Source organism: Aquarana catesbeiana, linkage group LG04 (assembly GCF_042186555.1).
Source record: "Aquarana catesbeiana isolate 2022-GZ linkage group LG04, ASM4218655v1, whole genome shotgun sequence".
In the NCBI taxonomy this organism is placed as follows: domain Eukaryota; kingdom Metazoa; phylum Chordata; class Amphibia; order Anura; family Ranidae; genus Aquarana; species Aquarana catesbeiana.
In genome coordinates, this window is record NC_133327.1 from 440687044 (window position 1) to 440707177 (window position 20134).

General features: G+C 41.7%; 1 protein-coding gene across 1 annotated transcript in view; it reads right to left on the reverse strand.

Moving 5' to 3' along the window:
- Positions 1-870: 870 nt before the first annotated feature.
- ZC3H12D (zinc finger CCCH-type containing 12D) overlaps positions 871-20134 on the reverse strand; it is a 106477-nt gene continuing 87213 nt past the window's right edge. The window contains exons 4-6 of the mRNA XM_073627442.1: positions 11208-11442; positions 10457-10563; positions 871-2120 (exon numbers count right to left, since the gene is read on the reverse strand). Of these exons, the coding sequence (XP_073483543.1) occupies positions 1090-2120; positions 10457-10563; positions 11208-11442 (1373 nt within the window). The 3' untranslated portion in view covers positions 871-1089. The remainder of the gene's footprint in view (positions 2121-10456; positions 10564-11207; positions 11443-20134) is intronic.

Genomic DNA, 20134 nt, shown 5'->3' on the forward strand with positions numbered 1-20134 from the left:
GCCTGAGGCAAGATAGCAGTGCTAAAGAGTAGCTTGGATCAGTTTTATAATTATTAACTTTTTTTATTAAAGTATGGTATTACTAAACCCACAAGGGTAACATCTGTCTGTATATGCAGCATAGCATGCTTGTTATACTCACTGTGGAACACAAGGGGTTAATCCTCTGCATTGTGTAAAATTGCTGTTTTCTTGTATGCACAGATCCTTCCCTTCTTGCATTGTCTATCTTGGGAAGGCCAGCTAACACACAGGCAGTAGCCAACCTGCACATGTGTCTTTTATGCTGGTAATATTTACTTGTTCTCAGAGCTAGCCAGGTCACTTGATATTGGCATTACACATGTGGGCGTGTATACAGGCTGCAGTGGAAATCTCCACCTACCTGAACTCTCAGCACTTGATACACTGTGCAGTTTATCACTGACTGTGGTATACAGATCAGACAAAAAGGTATATAGTGGCAATATTTTAATGTAGAAAGAAGATTAATAAGCTGTGGCCACTGTGGGGGGGGGGGGTGAACTATTTTCATTTTACTGGGTTTAGTAACACTTTAAATCATGCTTCGATTTGTGAATAATCTGTGGTGGATTATTACCTGTGAGTAGAAAGAAGTAATACTTGTCAGTGAATGCCTTTTACTGGTCAGACATCCTATATCCAATTAGCCTCCATTGTTGAGGCCCAGACTATACTTGGAGGTGGAGCATCAATCACATCGGATAAAAGGAAGATTCTAACCAGGGTCCACTGGCTGACGACTTCTGAACGATTACTGGCTTCTGACAGTAAAGGACCACTCTGCACACACATGAAAACATGCAAGACAAAGGACTTCCATAAACCAGAGACTTAAGGAAAAAAGTATTCTCAGTTCTCATACTCTCCAGCTCAGGAGCAGACAAACAGGGTTTAATTATTACATGTGGGGTTTTGACTATACATTGCATTTCAGTTTTTACTAACGCTGTGGAATTATATTATTTCCAAATTATGGTAAATCACTTGAAAGACCTTCAATAAAATAATTGTCCTAAAGGCTATGTTCCCATATATTTTAGATATGGCTGTTCTCCCATAAAAATGTTAACTTCTTCTAGTTTTTTGAATTAAGGTGGCTAATTCTATAATATTGGTGGTGTCTGGATTTGAAGCCATAACTTGATCAATCTCTGCATTTGTATAAACACCACATAATAAAGCATATATTTCTTTTCTTTGATTCAAATGAGTGTCTGTCAACAGCCTATGATTATCCTTTAGCACTGAAGAAGAGCAGTCATTTCCAGTATAATGGCAATGGTTCCAGGATGGTTTCATTATGGCTAGATGCTGTCGCTGAGTCATGTGATCATTTGGTTCCTTATAAATATCATTCACACTTTCAGGGTACAAAGAAGTGTCTATTCTCTGACAACGTGTATGTTTACTGCTATTTTTCAAATGTCCACTATGTTCATGTAAACAAAGCAATTGTCTTCTTCCCCGATGGTCACAGTAACCAGTTTGTGTATGGATGTGTTGAGGAAGAGTCTCAGACAAAAAGTTACATGGAAGGTAATGTTGTTTAATGCAAGTGCAGTCCATGCTATGTATGTGAGGAATGAGGAAGAAGTCTGTATTAATGGAATTACAGCTACAGCAGTGATTTAGATCTGTCATTCTGTATTGCTTCTGTTCACCGTCTCCCTGTGGATGAGTCCATTTGCACATATGCACTGTTGAAAATTTATGTTCAGCAATACTCGTTTCCCTATGAGGAATTGGATTTTGTTGTTCTAAGCTGTTTAAGGTTGATCCTTGATGGCAACTGTTCCCAGCCCAATTGCCCATATCAGAGTACCCCAGCTGCCTTTCCTTTGGTATCTGCTTCATCTTTAAACTTGGAGATGTTTCTTTGGTACTCACAAATTGTTCTGGCCAATTGTGGCAACATGGAAGGGAGAAAATCGGGTTGAGCCTTGCATGAGTTTTTGTCAGCAACTCCTTACAATGTTCAGACTCTATGAAGGCATGCTTTGTTTTGGCCCTTAGTTCGTCTGCAACTGATAGCTGCTGCCGATTTAGTCTTTCTGGATGGGAAAATTTACACTTGATGCCATAAGTGCATTTTTGTCCTGAATGGAAAAGAACAAATCATTTTAGGAATATTATAGGAATACAGTTTCAAAAACGGTGTGTAACCAAAGGCAATTAATAGCTAAGCAGTTGAATACATAAAGCCCTACAGACATAATATTTTCTTGTAAAACTATTTATTTTTGAATAGAAATGGTGGGTTGTCCACCTGTTCATTAACAGATAAGTAAACTTAACCTAGAGTAGGGATTGACATGAAAAATTGTCGAACTTGATTTCTCTGCAAAGTTGATTTTACATTTGTTGAAATTTTAGCAAAAAGTGCCCTTAACCACTTCAACCCCGGACCATTTGGCAGCTCAATGACCAGAGGACTTTTTACAATTTGGCACTGCGCTACTTTAAAGGGTAATTGCGCGGTTTTCGGTGTCCCGTACGCGGCTAAGCTCCCAAAAAATCTCAAACATATGGTATCCCCATACTCAATAGAAGCAACAGAATGTATTTTGGGGTGTAATTTCACATATGCCCATGGCATGTTTGAGCAATATATCATTTAGTGACAACTTTGTGCAAAAAAAAAAAAAAAAAAGTATTTTTCTCGCAACTTGTGTCAAAATATAAAATATTCCATGGACTCGACATGCCTCTCAGCAAATAGCTTGGGGTGTCTACTTTCCAAAATGGGGTCATTTGGGAGCATTTTGAACTGTCCTGGCATTTTATGCACAACATTTGGAAGCTTATGTCACACATTACCCACTCTTCTAACCACTCTTCTAAGACAAAGCCCTTTCTGACACTTTGTTTACATGAAAAAATGATTTTTTTTTTTGCAAGAAAATTACTTTGAACTCCCAAACATTATAAATGTTTTTAAAGCATAGGCCTTACAGATTAAAATGGTGAGTGTTTCATTTTTTTTTTTCACACAGTATTTGTGCAGCGATTTTTCAAACACATTTTTAGGGGGAAAAACACACTTTTTTTCATTTTAATTGCACTAAAACACACTATATTGCCCAAATATTTGATGAAATAAAAAAGATGATCTTAGGCCGAGTACATGGATACCAAACACGACATGCTTTAAAATTGCACACAAACGTGCAACGGCGACAAACTACATACATTTTTAAAAGCCTTTAAAAGCCTTTACAGGTTACCACTTTAGATTTACAGAGAAGGTCTACTGCTAAAATTACTGCCCTCGATCTGACCTTCCCGGTGATACCTCACATGCATGGTGCAATTGCTGTTTACATTTGATGCCAGACGCTGGAATGTAAATATCCCCTATGATAGCAATAGGTAGTGACAGGTACTCTTTTTTGAAAAATTGGGGTCTATTAGACACTAGATCTCTTCTCTGCCCTCAAAGCATTTGACCACACCAAGATCATTGTGATAAAATGCTTTCCCAATTTCCCAATGGCGCTGTTTACATCCGGCGAAGTCATGAAATGCACATAGCTTCTGGTTTCTTAGGCCATAGAGATGTTTGATTCCATTCTGGTCTCTGATTAGCTCTATGGTCAGCTGGCAGAACCACCAGCTTCATTCTCAGGTTCCCTGTTGGGACAGGAGAGCCAGAGAAAACCATGGAAGACAATGGGTGGGGGCTTGTAAAAGCAGTCTAGAGGCTAATTAGCTACTAGGATTGCTTTTACATGAAAGCTGACCGCTGGCTGAAAAGAATGATACCAAGATGATACCTAAACCCGCAGGCATCATTCTGGTATAACCTCCCTTCATCCACCCACTTCTAATGATGGGCATACATGCACCATTTTGTTTTTAACTGTGGTGGTGAAAGCACCTCCTACAGCACTGGAGTCACAGCTTTATGTATCGTGGGAGCAACACGTACACCCGCAGATAAATCATCATCATCCAGATGATGTCTGCACTGCATTTTTGCGGTGAGGTTTTGTAGCGCGTACCAGCAATTACTTCTGGTATTCGGGGACACTCTGTGCCTTGCGCACCCTCGCTTTGCGTCCGCGTCATCGCGGCATGACATCACACGCCGTGTTTTGGTGCCAACGAGGGGGATATTTAAACCCGCCATGGCGGTGGCCATGCTGGGAGTCCCCGGGAGCTCTTGAGACAAAGGTGATGCTTTAACAGGTACATTTTCTGAATTGATGGACCATTAATCCCTTTCATGTCCCTTTGATACCCAGTTACCAGCCTATTTATGTTTCTTTTCTTTTACCCCTTTTTTCATTGATAGGCTTAGTTTTGCTGCCTTATCACCTGGTCATCGGCTGTGCTTAACATCCATTTCTCTTCCCTGTGTACCTCCACCGCCTCTTGGTTCTCAGTGACCTTTGGTTGGTGGTGGGTTTTCATAATGGGAGACACCAGTATTATGAAACAATTTCTAAATAAGTGAAATTCACATATGCCAGCATCAATTTAAGGATCATTATCTGCTTTGTCCATTTGAGCTCCTAGTATATATACTTGTGCAATACTTTTGTTGTAGGTGAGTACAGTTCATGTTTATTTGGGACCTGTTTTGAACATGTGCTCCTCTCCTGAAACCCTATAGATATTTAATACACGTTACGTGTTCCAGGCAGTATTATGAGTTTTTAAACACTAGCTACATCCCTCCCTACGGGTGATCCGGCTACGTTTGGACAGGAGTGTGGTCTAGGAGTGCCCACCTGCCTGGGAGTACCATCAAGGTACGGGAGATTCTTCAATATTTTGGGGGGGTGGTTGGGTGGGGTTTGGGTTTTTTTTATCTCTTACATTCATGTATATGTGTATAATATGTAAAAACAAAAATGCCATATATTAATATTATTTTTCTTTTCTCTTTCTATACACCTAAAGCTGAGAAAAATGTGTATGTTTTTATAGTTACTAAATAAAGCGTCCCCCTTTTCCTGATAAAGCCATACCGGCGAAACATGTTGAAATTTGTGGACGCATCAGCTCTTTGTATGTGATTACAGTTTGTTTCGCTGTCAATAATAGGCAGATGTGTATATAACTATGACTGTGTTATATACTGTATTCTCTACTTTTTGTCAAATTTTTGTAATAAACTAAATAATTTTTTAGACTTTGGTATACACAAATTCTTTTTTGTTCCTTTACACACAACGTACCTTTAAAGTCCCCTATCCCTTATTTGCTGTCTCTTATATATCTCAGGGATGTTGGTACCATATTATGATTAAGCTCTTTTGGAGCTGAACTTTACCCATATCTTTGCTTCTATCGTGGGAGCAAACGCTGTTGCTCTCAAGATAAATAAATCAGTGCTGCAGCTGAATGTCCTAAAAAATTAATGCTGAAGCATGGGGGCATCCACCCCAAAAGTTAGGAGCAAATCGCTCCTCCACCCCTGCTGCCCCCATGCTTCAGCATATATGCTCTTTTTTTAACTGTGGCGGTGAAATCACCTCCTACAGCGCTGGAGTCACGGCTTTATGTATCGTGGAAGCAAACTCTGTTGCTGCCAAGATAAATAAATCCGTGCTGCAACTGAATGGCGTACCTGCTAAGCAAATTATGGTTAACAATAAAACAAAGTAACATTACAGTATAACAGTAAGACATACCATATCTGCAAAGCAAATATAAAAAAATAGTAAAAAATAAAACATTTTTTAACGCAATCTGTGCCTAAAATATATATATGGCGAAGCATGGGGGCATCCTCCCCAAAAGTTAGGAGCAAATCGTTCCTCCACCCCTGCTGCCCCCATGCTTCAAAAATAAAAAGAAAAACTGCGCTGCAGAGCAAAAAAGGTCAAAGGTAAAAGCTGCACACAAAATACATCAATATCTGTGTATACCATGAAAAATAAAAAATAAATAAAGTGCGCTAATTATATGAAAATACACACATAGATGTGAATACATGTGGGTGGTAGTAAAAACCCCAATCTACTGAGAGCAAGTAAATGACCCCATGACTGGTAGAAATATATAAGTGCAAAACATAAAAACTCAAAGAAGAAACAAAAAATGTGTACATGTGAAGTACAATGATATTAATAGCGTGAAAATCTGAAAATCAAACAAACTCAGTCCATGGGTTCAAACATAAAAAGTTCATCAGTGAAAAAAAGCTTCCATCCACTATACAGCTCAGCAGCAACTAATCCCCCTATGAGTGGATTGACAAAGGAGAGAGATGTGCAGGATGGTGCAAATCCACTGACGGTGACTCCAATAAGTGAGAAAGTGATAAAGGTGGACTCTTACCCTCCGTGTTGGACCCCCTCCTTGGCAGGGTCTATCAGGCATGCAGATTTTTGCCCTCTGCAGGGACCGTGTAATGCAGAGGGCAAAAATCTGCACCACCCACATGTATTCACATCTATGTGTGTATTTTCATATAATTTGCCCCCATGCTTCGGCATATATGCTCTTTTTTTTTTACTGTGGTGGTGAAATCACCTTCTACAGCGCTGGAGTCATGGCTTTATCTATCGTTGGAGCAAACGCTGTTGCTATCAAGATAAATAAATCCACGCTGCAGCTGAATGGCGTACCTGCTAAGCAAATGATGGTTAACAATAAAACAAACATTACAGTATAACATACCACACCTGCAAAGCAAATACAATAAAACATAGTAAAAATAAAACCAAGAGAGAACAATAGATATAGAACAATAGTGAGGGAACAGTAGAGTGGAAAGTAGAGAGTGAATATAAGAGAGAGAACAATAGAGAGAGAGAAGAAAAATACAACCACAACTTTTTTTGGCTTTTTTATTTTTTTGTGTTTTTGTGTGTATGTGTTTTTTTTTTTTTATCACCTTTTTCACTTTTATAAAAACTGTAAAAAAAACTATAACCTGAACATTGCAGATTAGGGTCTCTCAAAATGTGATGGCCATCACATCTTTCGAGACCCCGAGACCCTGTGTACGTGTGCCTATGACTGTGTGGTGCTGTACCCTACGCTGATACTCAACTAGTGTGTGATAGCCTTTGAAAGAGTCACCAATGCAAAGACCAGGTTGGCCAGGACAGGAGGGACAATAAAAGCGCGTATCACGCCTAAATCCGTGCTTTCTACAAACACAACATCTTCTTTGGGGTGTTCTTTGGGTAGGGGTACCAGAGAGGACATGCGGAAAATGGCTCTCATGCAGCCGGCTTACTGCATTTACGTTAGGAAGTTGGGCCAGAGCACCCTCTGTAAATAGAAGGGCTCTGATGATCTCTTCCTGGAATTTAAGGAAGTATCCAGTTCGTCCTGAAGCTCTATATAGCTCATGAGTGTTTAGCAAAGCCAACTGAAATAAGTATACAGACACTTTTTTATACCAGCGTCTGGCCTTACGGGCAATTAGGTATGGTGCCAACTGGTCGTTGAGGTCCACCCCTCCCATATTGAGGTTATATTCATGGACACAGAAGGGTTTCTCCACAACACCTGTCATCGTAGGAATTTGGACTGTTGTGTCTGCGTGAAGGGAGGAAAGAACGAAAACATTCTTATTTTCGCTCCACTTTACAGCGAGCAAATGATTACATCTCAAGCAGGCCCCTCTCCCCCAGCCTAAGACGGGAATCTACAAGCTGCTGAGGAAAGCCCCGGCGATTAGATCTCACAGTGCCACATGCGCCAATTTGATGATCAAACAAGTGACTAAAAAGTGGCACACTTGTGTAATAATTGCCCACATACAAATGGTACCCCTTTCCGAATAAGGGTGACACCAAGTCCCACACAATCTTACCAGCGCTCCCTATGTAGTCAGGGCAGTTCTCCAGCTCTACGGAACAATCTCTTCCCTCGTAAACCACAAAACTATATGTATAGCCTGTGGCCCTGTCACAAACCTTATACATCTTGACCCCGTATCTGGCACGCTTGCTGGGAAGATACTGTTTGAATGACAAGCGGCCAGAAAACTTAATCAGGGACTCATCAATGCAGACAACTTAATGGGGAGTAAACAAGGCTGCAAAATGTTGGTTGAAGTGGTTTACGAGGGGCCAAATTTTGTAGAGCCGATCAAATTCAGGGTCACCCCGAGGATGACAGAGTTCATTGTTGTTGAAATGCATGAACCGCAAGATTTGCTCGTATCGTGTCTTGGTCATGGAGGCAGAGAACACGGGAGTATGGTGAATTGGGTTAGTGGACCAATATGACCGCAACTCACTCTTTTTAGTTACGCCCATGAGGAGGGATAGACCCAGGAAGGTCTTAAATTTTTGGTCTCCAATCTCTGGCAAGGGTCAACTGGGGATTAGCGGCGATGAATTGACCAACATATAAATTGCTTTGGTCCACGATAGATCTATAGAGATCTTCGGTGAAAAACAGCAAATAAAAATCAAGTGACGTAAAATCAACTGTTTCCACCTGAATTCCGGGTTGGCCAGTGAATGGGGGAAGTACGGGTGCTGCAGAAGTGGTGGGTTCCCAATTAGGATTGGAGAATGCAGCAGGAAGGGCACTATGGGCTCGACGGGCCTGTCTTTGTCTTCTTGGCACTACTCGTGCTAGCCACCTCGCCAGCTTGAACTTCACTTATGGGACTCGCCATGTCACCAAGTGTTACTGCAGTGCTGGATGTACAACCAGGATGTACTAGGCCGCTGGTGCTTGCCAGTTTACCAGAAGGAATAGTACTAGTACTGGCTCTCTGCTCCATACGAGGGACCTGCGGTTCTTGCACCTCAACAACAACAGAAGAAGATCGGGGTCTGGTACGCCTGACCTTGGCAGGGACCACAACTCAGTCGTCAGAGCTATCTGTCAGGGTACCGCTGTCGTCTACAGGATCCTATTCTGAGCCTGAATCTGACAGATGAGTGACTTCCTCTTCGCTATCTGTCATGCTCAGAAACGTGTAGGCCTCTTCGCTGCTGTACCTTTGATTTGCCATTTTGGGCTCTAAATTTACTGGTACAGTAGTGAGACTCACAGGTAAAAAAGCTCCTGACTGTTCAGCGACTGATTCAAATGCTACCAAAAAAACTGTTAGCGTTCGCAGGGATCAGGCCTGACCCTGCGAACGCTGCAGTTATGTGTGTTGTGTTTTGTAAGTGACAGTGATCGATTGATACTGCACTTGGGCGGGCTGGGCGGAGGGGCTAAATGCAGGTGCTAGCAGGTATCTGGGCTGATCCCGCTAACACTGCCTTTTTGGGAACCCTAAACTGCTTGGGATGCTAGTATAGAACTGATCAGATCAGATATCGATCTGTTCAGATACTATACTACTAAGGGAGGCATATGGTGCGTGCGTGGATGTTAGTGCTATTGCCTGATGCAGGCCCTATCTGACGTTAAAACCTAAGTTTGATCACCCGCCAAGTGATCAGGGGGTTAAACCTTTATTGGGTAAAATATGACAATAGTACAGCGGTAAAAAAAAAATCTGATTGCTGTACTGGGTGACACAGTGACAGGTGGTAAAGGGGTTAATTGGGGGGGTGATCGAGGGGTGAATGTGTGCCTACGTGACCTTGTGTCAGTGTAGTGTTGTGCAACTCACTTTTCTGATGCTCTCTCCTCTCGGTCTGGAACGAAAAGACTGACATGAGGAGAGATGACATCACTTCCCCTGTCAGTGTTTACAGTTACACAGACAGGGGAAGGATATCATTCATCAGGAGTGATCACCAGGTCCAGGCCAGATTTCATTGGCCTGGGCCTGGGGATTGATCGGTTCCTGATTGAATCCGATCGTCGGGGCCGGTGGGGGGGTAGGGGGTGCGCACACAGCCGGCCGCGTGGCTGCCGTACAATGACGGCGATTCACCTGCCTGTGCCATTCTGCCGCAGTATAACTGCGGCAGACGGTCGGCAAGCGGTTAATTTTGCCTTGTGGCACTGCCAGGGAAGATTAGAAAAAAATGTGAGTCATTTAACCTGGCCATAATAGACAGGTAGCTTTAAAAAAAAATAGGATAGCTTTGTGTACTGGACTTATCGTGTAGAAAAGTTCAGGCATTACCTGTTGTAAGATAATTGCAATGCAATGTTTGCACCAACATTGTCTCCCTGTCACTCTTGATGAAGCCTTTGTAAATGGACAAAGGCTTTTTACTTTCCAAAGGCTTCAATAAATGGATTTTACTGCTTCCCAAACATCTCATTCATTGTTCTTGGTTTAAGAATACAACAGGTGTCCTTATTTATGTTTTTAAAGTGTTTTCAATATGTTCTATTTCCATAACGGTTCAATAATAGAGAAGTCCATTCATAAAAAGATTTTTTTTTTTTTTTAATCAATGGAACCTCTTAATTAATGAGCTGTTCTATAAACAGATTTTGCTGTTTAGCAAGGTGTGTGTATTAAAAGAATGGCTGGCAAAAACCTGACAAAACGTTTGGCAAAAATAAATGCATTTTGTGTATGCTGTTAAATAAAACATACCATATGGACAAGGTTGTCTTTCTGGGTCAAATGGAGCATGTGTTTTCCTGAGGAAGTTGGAGAGTGTAGGTCCATGACGGCCTAATGGATCATCTGGAGGCATAAATCTATATGAACATAAATACAGTATCAGCATTAAAATATTTCCATAAGTCACCATTTAATTTAGTCATTTGTTCCACTGTTTATACAGCGGGTCCAGAAATGATGCAAAAAAAGTAAGTCATCTAAGGACTTTTTTACCAGTTCTAGTGAACTTAAATATGTATAATTAAATGTGGTTTCTTAATTCATAAAAAAGCCAATTACTGAGTAGATACTACATACAGGTAATGCAAGTCACAAACATGAATTCATTAAAAGATCAGTCCACACAAAAGTGATATTTCAGCTATACAGTAGGTCGAGTTTTATGGGATACATTTCTTTGTGGCTGTCCAAATGATCTGGCTGCCCTAAGTTGTTGTTTGTTTCAACACACTTTAGAGTTTTTTTCTGTCATCCTCTTGCATTTTCCATTATATCAATTAAAATAGAATTTAAAATTAGAGAAACATGTTAATTGTTGGGCAACACTCCATTATTTCTGCTTGCCATCTATCAATGTATTTACTACAATACAATAAACTAGGATATTTTAGATGTATTATAGCAGATTTGTTGGGCTAGTAATTTTTTAGCCTATAAAAGTTTATTTTATTATTGTATTTTCATTTTACTGCCAATAATATATTAAGATATTGTAACTTACTTATCATTTACAAAGGAATACATTAGCAATCTTTTTTCTATGAAGCGCTTCCAGTCTACATTTTCACATTGTAGGTCACGATAATTATCATTGGATACAATAATGGCATCTTTCTCAAAGGCCAGTTTGACAATGTAGCGGTCATCATAGCATACAATCCTTTTGCCATTAATGTTTCTAGATGGAGTGTAAACTAGAATCATTTTCTTTTCCAGATCATCAAGAATGTGCTTGTCTATAAAAACAAAAAAGTTTTAAATTACTGAATACAATCTTGTATTTGGAAAATCTATAACCAATGTATACTTATTCATAGGGCTGTATGGATTATTTTAAAATATCACATATGTGTGTAGTTATTTTTCATGCATTTGACCTTTACAAACCTTTTACAAGTTTTACAAGTATTCAGCTTTTACAAGCTCACAATCAATACCCATCTGGAGCATGTCATGGAATTATTGTTGTTTCCTTTACCTTGTTCCTGTAGAAAAACAGTTTTTATTATCTCCAATGATATCATCACCACACCTGCTGGAATCTCATTACCTATTGATGTAGGCATGCCCCCCCAAAAAAATATATCTCCCAAAAGCACTTGCTCTACACTAGGTGGGTTTCGGGAGTCAATACAGCAGCCATTTGTTTTGCTGTGAAACAAAACCAATGTATGCATGTGGAGGCCGAGGGGATATGGGCTGCTGCTTCAGATATCTGTACAGTTAAGGCACTGTGTTGCAGGCCAAACAGGAAGTTGTTAGAACACTGGATTTCTGGCAAATGACAGTTAATTTTAAAACATGGGAAATGTCTATCTACTGCAGAGATATATTGCATAGGTTTTTTTCTACTCTTTTTCCCGATGAACACTTTGAGAAATGAAAAATAGTATTTTAAATTGACTTTTCACATGTCCTGTAATTAAAGTGAAGTCAAAGAATGCACACAAAACAATTTTAGGTAAATACGCCTCATACTGTTGCTCTGTACCTTTAAATACATCAAATGTGTTAAAAATGAAAAAAAAACTGTCAAATGGGATTCTAAAACAATAAAGTGCCAACACCTCAAATAATAAATATACTCTGTGTAATATGATGAGAACACTCACTTCAATCCGGCAAGAGAAATAAACAGCATCCCATAGTGCAAATCTGATAGCTTTAATGGTCCGTATACTGCATATCTACTCACGTCTCAATGCATGTAACAGGCATAACAAAATCTCCACACCGCCATTAGCTCTGGCGTGCGTGATGATGTCAGCACAGGCTCCTGGGAGTGTCCCCTGTAGCTTTCACTGGTTCCTTCTGCCACTCTTCAAGTCACTACTGTTTACTTTAATTAGTGGATGTCAGCAGGAGGAAGTGTGCATTTCCCTATAGAGTTTGTGGGACCATTTTGTTTTGCATGCATGTTTGTTGCTGTGTCCCTATCACCCAGCAAATTTGAAACTACTGGATGCCTCCTCGCAGAGGAAAACCACACAATTTTTTTATGCTTCTCTCTCTCTCTCTCTCTCTCTTTCTCTCACCCCCTCCTCCTTTCTTTTTCCCTCTCCCATTTGCCTTCTCTCTCTTTTCCCTCGCACTTGCCACCCTCTTTCACTTCTTGCCTCTCTTTCCTTCTTACTCGCCCTCTCTCTCTCTCTCTCTACCCTTTCTCTCTCCATTCCATCCCTCTCTCTTTCCCACTCTTCCCTATGTAACATAATCCTGACCATAGGCATGCGCAGGAGGTGTGCCAGGTGTGCCTGAGCACACCCTAATCACTATATGCGGTGCCGATTCCCCCTACTTCCCGGGCTTCCCCCCCCCGTGTTGCTCCCCCCCCAACCTGCATTGCTGCTGGCTTCACTCCTCTCTTCTCCCCCTCAGCTGCTACTGTGGATGTTTCAGGTTAGAGAGAAGGGAAGGGCTAGTCAATATGTTATTTACCAGCCCCTTCCTTTTCTAAATGAATGCAGTGAACACACTTGCAGCGTTCATTCATAACTGAAGCATAGTACACAGTGGTTACTATGCTTCAATTTGCGATTGTACAGAAAGCCGCTCAGCACAGAACACTTTCCATTCATTCACTGTCCAGTGGAGCTGAGGCTGCAAAGAAAGCATGTGTGTTTGAGCTTTGGGGTGCACACCCTAATGCAATAGGCTGCGCACACCTATGACCCTGACTGATGCACATAAATGTTGCTGTGCTTTACATATTTTTTTTTATTATGTGTTCATTGTCTCAACAGTTGCTGGTTTTAATGAAGTTCATCTTTACAGGCAGCTCAGACAAAGTGATCATTCTTTACGTCCATGTAATGAAAGAGTTTAAGAAAGAAAGAGTGATCCTTTGCCCTGAGGTTTATGTATGTCTGTGAGAATGTCACTTGTGGCACATTAATTAGGAATATTTTGTGTGTATAAACATTTGTGGGGTCTGTAGCATACTGAATGTACAGTGCATGCAGCAAATATATTTATTCATCTCCCTTTTAAGCCACTCCCACTGTTTGGCACAATCTTACCATAGCCACTGTTTTCCACTGCACATTTCATAAGCTGCAGAACTTGTCGCTGAATTCTGTCCAAGGGTGCCCCAGGCCTTTTATAATCCAGGTTTCCAAGCTCAAACTTACTAACCAGCCAGTGACCAACTGAATTGACCTGTCTAACAATATGCGTTAAGAACAGGGGTTTAGTTGCACACATTTGCAAATACATGCGTAAGCTGCAGGCCCTGCTAAGGAACCCTGTTTCCTGCAGTCCCTAACTACTGAAAGTCTCCATTTTGGAAGCACATGCATTTATAATGGATATTTAGGGCACAGGTGAGCCTAGAAGGAGACACCCCTCCTTAAAGGTACAGGGTCACACTGAAAACCCAGGACATAGCACTATGGCAGCAAGGGTGTCAGTGGGTTGCCTGACCAATATATTCAAGGTACAAAAAGTATCCACTCCCCCACTGGAGGAGGACGAGGGGTGGCTCCTTCCAGGCTCACCTGAATCCCACCTATCCATTTTAAATGCATGTGCTTCTAAGATGGAGACTTTCAGTAGTTAGGGACTGCAGGAAACAGGGTGCCTTGGCGGGGCCTGCAGCTTACGCATGCATTTGCAAATGTGTGCAACTAAATCCCTGTTCTTAACTCATATTGTTAGACAGGTCAATTCGGTTGGTCGCTGGTTGTTTGGTAAGTTTGAGCTTGGAAATCTGTTTATATTTGCTTAACATACGTTGCCCTTCCAGTGCTCCTTACTACAAAGACCAGTTATAGGTGGGGGCAGTGGCCACTTTTGTACCTTTTCCCAGCCATGCTCACATTTTGTCACTTTTATATATGTCATATATATATATGTATTTATTTGTTTATTACAGGTACTTGTATAATGCCGTTCCTCAGATATCCCTCTTTTACAAGTATGCCTTCCTCTTGCCAAGCATTGTTCCATTTTGGATGTATGGAACAACTTTCCTTACCAAATGGTACACATTTTATCAAGGAGCAAACTACCCCTACTTTTCCCAAACCAACTAAGACATTCACACATGCTATCCAAATGGCTGGCCCATCAACAGCTTAATGCCCCATACACACGATCGGACATTGATCGGACATTCCGACAACAAAATCCATGGATTTTTTCCGACGGATGTTGGCTCAAACTTGTTTTGCATATACACGGTCGCACAAAGTTGTCGGAATTTCCGATCACCAAGAACGTGGTCATGTACACCACGTACGACGAGACTATAAAAGGGCAGTTCAGAACCAAGCGCGGCACCCTTTGGGCTCCTTTTGCTAATCTCGTGTTAGTAAAAGTTTGGTGAGAGACGATTCGCGCTTTTTCAGACTCGTGGTTTTCAGATCGTTTTCTGCTGTTCAGTTTGTGCTTGTGGGTTTGTATCTGGTCTTCAGTGCGTGCAGCGAGTACAATTGATTTGTCATTGTGTTAGTGTTAGTTCGTTACTGATTTTCAGGTTGCTCTTCACAGGCCTTGCTGTTCTTCGGTGCGTTCTGTTACTTCGTTCTGAACAGCCGACCATTTTCTAGTCATGTTGCGTATACGTACTCCTCGTAGAGTTCGTACTGTGCGGGGGCTTGGTGTTGGGGTCCTTAACTTGACACAAGTCCAGTCCATGAACAGGGTGGGGAGGAGTTCATGGACAAAGAATTGGTTGCTCCAGCGTGACCAGTTCTGTCATATGCCTTTGCTCCGTGAGATCCGTGAGAATAATCCTGACGATTTCAGGAACTTTCTCCGGATGACGGACCCTTATTTTACCGTTTGTTGGCTTTGCTGACCCCTTATATCAGCAGACAGGATACCTGCATGAGGCAAGCCATCACTCCGGAGCAGAGGCTAGTTGCCACCCTGCAGTACTTGGGGACGGGGAGAAGCCTGCAGGACCTCAAGTTCTCGACAGGCATCTCCCCCCAGGCTCTGGGGATCATTATCCTGGAAACCTGTTCTGCCATCATCCAGGTCCTGCAGAAGGAGTATATTAGAGTAAGATTTGTATCCTTTAACATCACATTTTATTGTCTAGAATGTTTGTTAATATATTGTATTTCTTTCCTCATTCCCCAATTACCATGATTGTAATATACTGTGAATGTCCCCTTTGTCCTCATGCATGCTGGATTTTTATGTAATTTTTTTTGTCCTTCATACATATTTGCCTTCACTTACCTCCCCAGCATGCTCTCCTGGGCCTATATTCACCTCATGTAGTCACTTAACAATGTATTTTGTCAGATCCATAGTAGTGCTTTACCCTAAACACCCCTAAAATGTGTAAAATTGTGATGTGTGCTTTAAATTCAGACAGAGTGCGAGAGGCTTTTTTTTGGTCTCCCAAAATCTTTTTGAACCTCCCTCCCCCCAACTGCTAACTCAACCCCCAATCCTCTATCTGCTGACTTTGCCAAACCCATACACACTATACCCACCTCTTTAGTGGTCAGATTTATGGATGAATTACCCAAAGCATGTAGTGCAAGGGCCTGCCTGAATACTTTCAAATGGTACTGTTTAAAGTTTTTGTATCCTATTATTATCTTGATAGGTAATAGCAGAATGTAAAAATGTGCTCAAATGTGTACAGTGTGTATTTATATCTTTGTATTATGACACTTCTTACCTGTCCAGTGGGCTGCCAATAAGTGTAAAGTAAGGAGTGGCTGGCCAAAGTAATACACATTATTTATGCATTCATCTCTCAATGAAGTGGAGAGGGTTACCTGTCCAAAACATCTCCCTCCCCCCCATAAAATTTATAAAATGGCCCATGGGGGGGATCTGATAGGTGGACCTTATACCTTTGTGTTTAAATACTCCCTAAAATAAATGTTATACTGATGTTGGCCAAGAATGTTTGTGTCTAATCTGCTTTCCATGTTTATGTGCAAAATGATTAATTTATTTTTCTGGTTTGACTCCACAGTTTCCTTCCACGCCACAGGAATGGCAGACTGTGGCCTCCCACTTTGCCCAGTGGTGGGACTTTCCTAACTGTGGAGGGGCAATTGATGGGAAACACATCCACATCGTCCCACCACCCAACTCGCGGTCATACTATTACAACTACAAGGGGTTCAATATTATTGTGATGTTGGCAGTGGTGTCGGCTACTTATGAGTTCCTGTATGTGGACGTGGGGAAGAGTGGCCGGATGTCAGATGGTGGAGTCATCGCCCAGACGGTGTTCTACAGGCGTCTCCAGAATGGCAGCTTGGACTTGCCACCTCCAGAAGACAATGTGGAAGGACTCCCATTCGTCTTCGTTGCGGATGAAGCGTTTGTGCTGGGGGACCATCTTATGCGGCCATTCCCTATGAGGACCCTCACCCCGGACCAGAGGGTTTTTAATTACCGGCTGGCCAGAGCCAGAAGAGTGGTGGAGAACATGTTTGGAATCATGGCCAGCCGGTTCCGCCTATTTCTTACACCCATACACATGGCAGAGTATAAACTGAATCATATAATCCTGGCGTGCTGTGTTCTCCACAACTTTTTAAGGCAAAATTCAGCCAACTAAGCTGCCTCAGTGGGGCCTGAGGCCAGAATTCATGTAAATGAACCAACCCTGACGGAGCTTGAGGCTGGCCATCCTGGCTTGCCCCCCCCTGAGTGCACGCAAGGTCCGTCTAAGATACCTTGAATACTTTGCGGGTAGGGGGGCCATCAATATGCCAGACAATGTCTGAGCCTTTTTTTAAATAAAAAAATTAGTTACCTACTAAAATATTTGCTGACATTTATTACTGCTTGTGTTTCTTTTAGCTGACCCTGACTAAAATGTGTATAGTTCTGAAAATGAGACTGCACTGAAACTGCACTTGTAGTGCAAAGTGGATTTGCCCTTAGGAAATAACCCCCATTGTCACAGAAAACACCAATTTTACCACAACAACAGTTTTGGAGCATTGAAAGAAGAATCCACACATTCTTGATTATCAATCTTTTTAATACAAGCACAATCTCATGTGCATTTATAAAAGGTTTTTAAAACAAACCAACATGTTTGTTGTATAACAATTTTTTGGGTCACATTAATAAAAGTCAAAATGTCCATTTAAGGTAAAACAGGCATGTTTAAAACCAACAAGAAATGCAAAACTCTGGAACTTACGAAGTTCAACTTTTGTAGAAATTGAAGGCAATAGCAGACATGAGTATTTATAAACTGTGTTTGATATTGCGTTCAGATGGGGTGAAGTCACCCCTGGAAAAGCCAAATTTTGAAGATGCACACAAATTGCAGAATGTCAACATGTGCTCTCTGCCATCATGGGGGATCAAGGGATGTGTTTTGGGGGTGCAACCTCTTCCTCTCAGCTACTTTATTATTGAGGAAGGGGTTGCACCCACAAAATGCATCCATTGATCTCCCGTGATGGTAGATAGCACATGTTGACACACACTGTGTGCATCTTCAAAATTTGGCTTTTCGAGAATATGTCCAAAAAGGTGCAAACAATTTTTCAATCCAAAAAACAAGAACAAAGTCTGGTATTTGGAGGTGTTTTAAACTCTCCCTAAAACATCAATGATGTTCTTCATTTTGTTTTGAACATCATTGATGTTTTTCTGGATGTTTTCCAAGTCCCTATTACACCCCATGATCTCCCCGATCAGGATCTGGGCACTCTCACTGGTGAAATGACCTGGATCCACAATATCATGATCACCTAAAAATATAGAAAAAAAACACACCATGTATTATAAATATGCCGGCATCTATCTCTTACCTGAGCCTGTGGTCGCAGACACTCACCTGATGTGACTATTTCGATTACGTCTCCTTCCTCCTCCTGTTGGCTTTGGTGGATTTCCCCTTCCTCATTAGGTGGGGCTCTTTTGTCTCCTCGGATGAGTGGTGTCCTCCAAGTCTATTATCCCCTATGTCAAAAAAAATATGTATACTTAGCACACAGATATTTGATGGCAGAAAAAGGAACATGAAACATTGCTTGGAAGTGGGGTACAATTGTCCGTTTTGGCAGAGTTCCAAGATGAAGAAATATTTTTGTCCTTTGTTAAGCTTGAACAATTACCTGTTTTATACAAGCTTCACAGATGGAGACACCCTTATAGTATACCCTGGAGCACCTGTGTGGACCCCCTAATAAAAAGGGTGTTCTTGTGTCCCACACTAGTGCTCCAGCGTCCAGATGTGTAAACAGCTGCTGAGTGTCCTCTCCTTACACAGAATCTAGTTTGCATTTCATTCTAGTTACCAACCCATCTACACACCCAAATTATTTTAAGAGAAGTAGGCTAGCAAAACTGTATTCAAATGCATATGGCAAAAACATGGTGTTTTCTATGCCGAACGAACAATGTTTACAACGAACGAACAATGTGCCCATGAACATGAAAGTTGCCATTTTAAACTGTACAACAGTAAAGAAAAGCACATGGAGCAGCATGAACGTAATAAAAATAAAGAATAGTAACACAGGACAACTACTTACTTTTTTGCAGCACTCTCCTGATCCTTCTATACTGATCATGCTCCCTTAATTTGAGGTCTGACCACCGCTTCCTCAGTTGATCTTTCGATCGTCATACCCCGAAATTCCTGTGCAGACTCTTGACAACTTTCGCCATGATCTTGGCCTTTCTGACATTGGGGTTGGGGTAAGGTCCATACTTCCCATCATAGTCGGTCCTCTTCAGGATGTCGACCATCTCCAACATTTCCCCAAAGGACACATTTGAGGCCTTAAATCGTCTCTTCCGGGATCGGGACGTTTCTGGCTCCGGGCTTTCCTCCTCCTCCTCGTTGCTGTAATTAGCACGCACCTGCTGTGTCCCACGCCATGTGCTCTTCCCCCACTGCGCAGAACGAGAACGGTTGGGGAATAGACTAGAAAGAATGTCAGGGGCAGGCGGAGTTTCATGCATGCGCAGTGTATATATAGCGTAACATGCTGCGTACTACGTACGAACTGTGAGCGGAGGAAGGAGTATCGGAGACGCCGATCGTGATAACGAAGGTAAGATTTCTAATTGGGCCTATACTGCTTCTAGATTGAGGCCTGTATATGGACAAGTTTAGAAGACTTTAGACTGACATTAGGGTTTGTCTTGTGTTGTGTCTTGCAGAGAAAATGGATCTAGTCAATGATCAGGACTTTATGCCAATCTTCATACATATGTTCAGGGAGCTGCCCTGTCTGTGGCAGGTAAACCACCCTGATTATAAGAACCAAACAAAGAGGAAGGCAGCACTGGATAATTTGCTGCAATTTGTGAAGCCATCACCTATTTGAAGATCTTAATTGGTGGCATGAGGAGCACTTATCTAAGGGAGCACAAGAAGGTCCAGGATTCCCTGAGATCAGGAGCTGCAGATGACATTCATGTCCCCAGGTTGTGGTACTATGACGGGCTGCATTTTCTGGCAGGCCAGACTGAACCCAG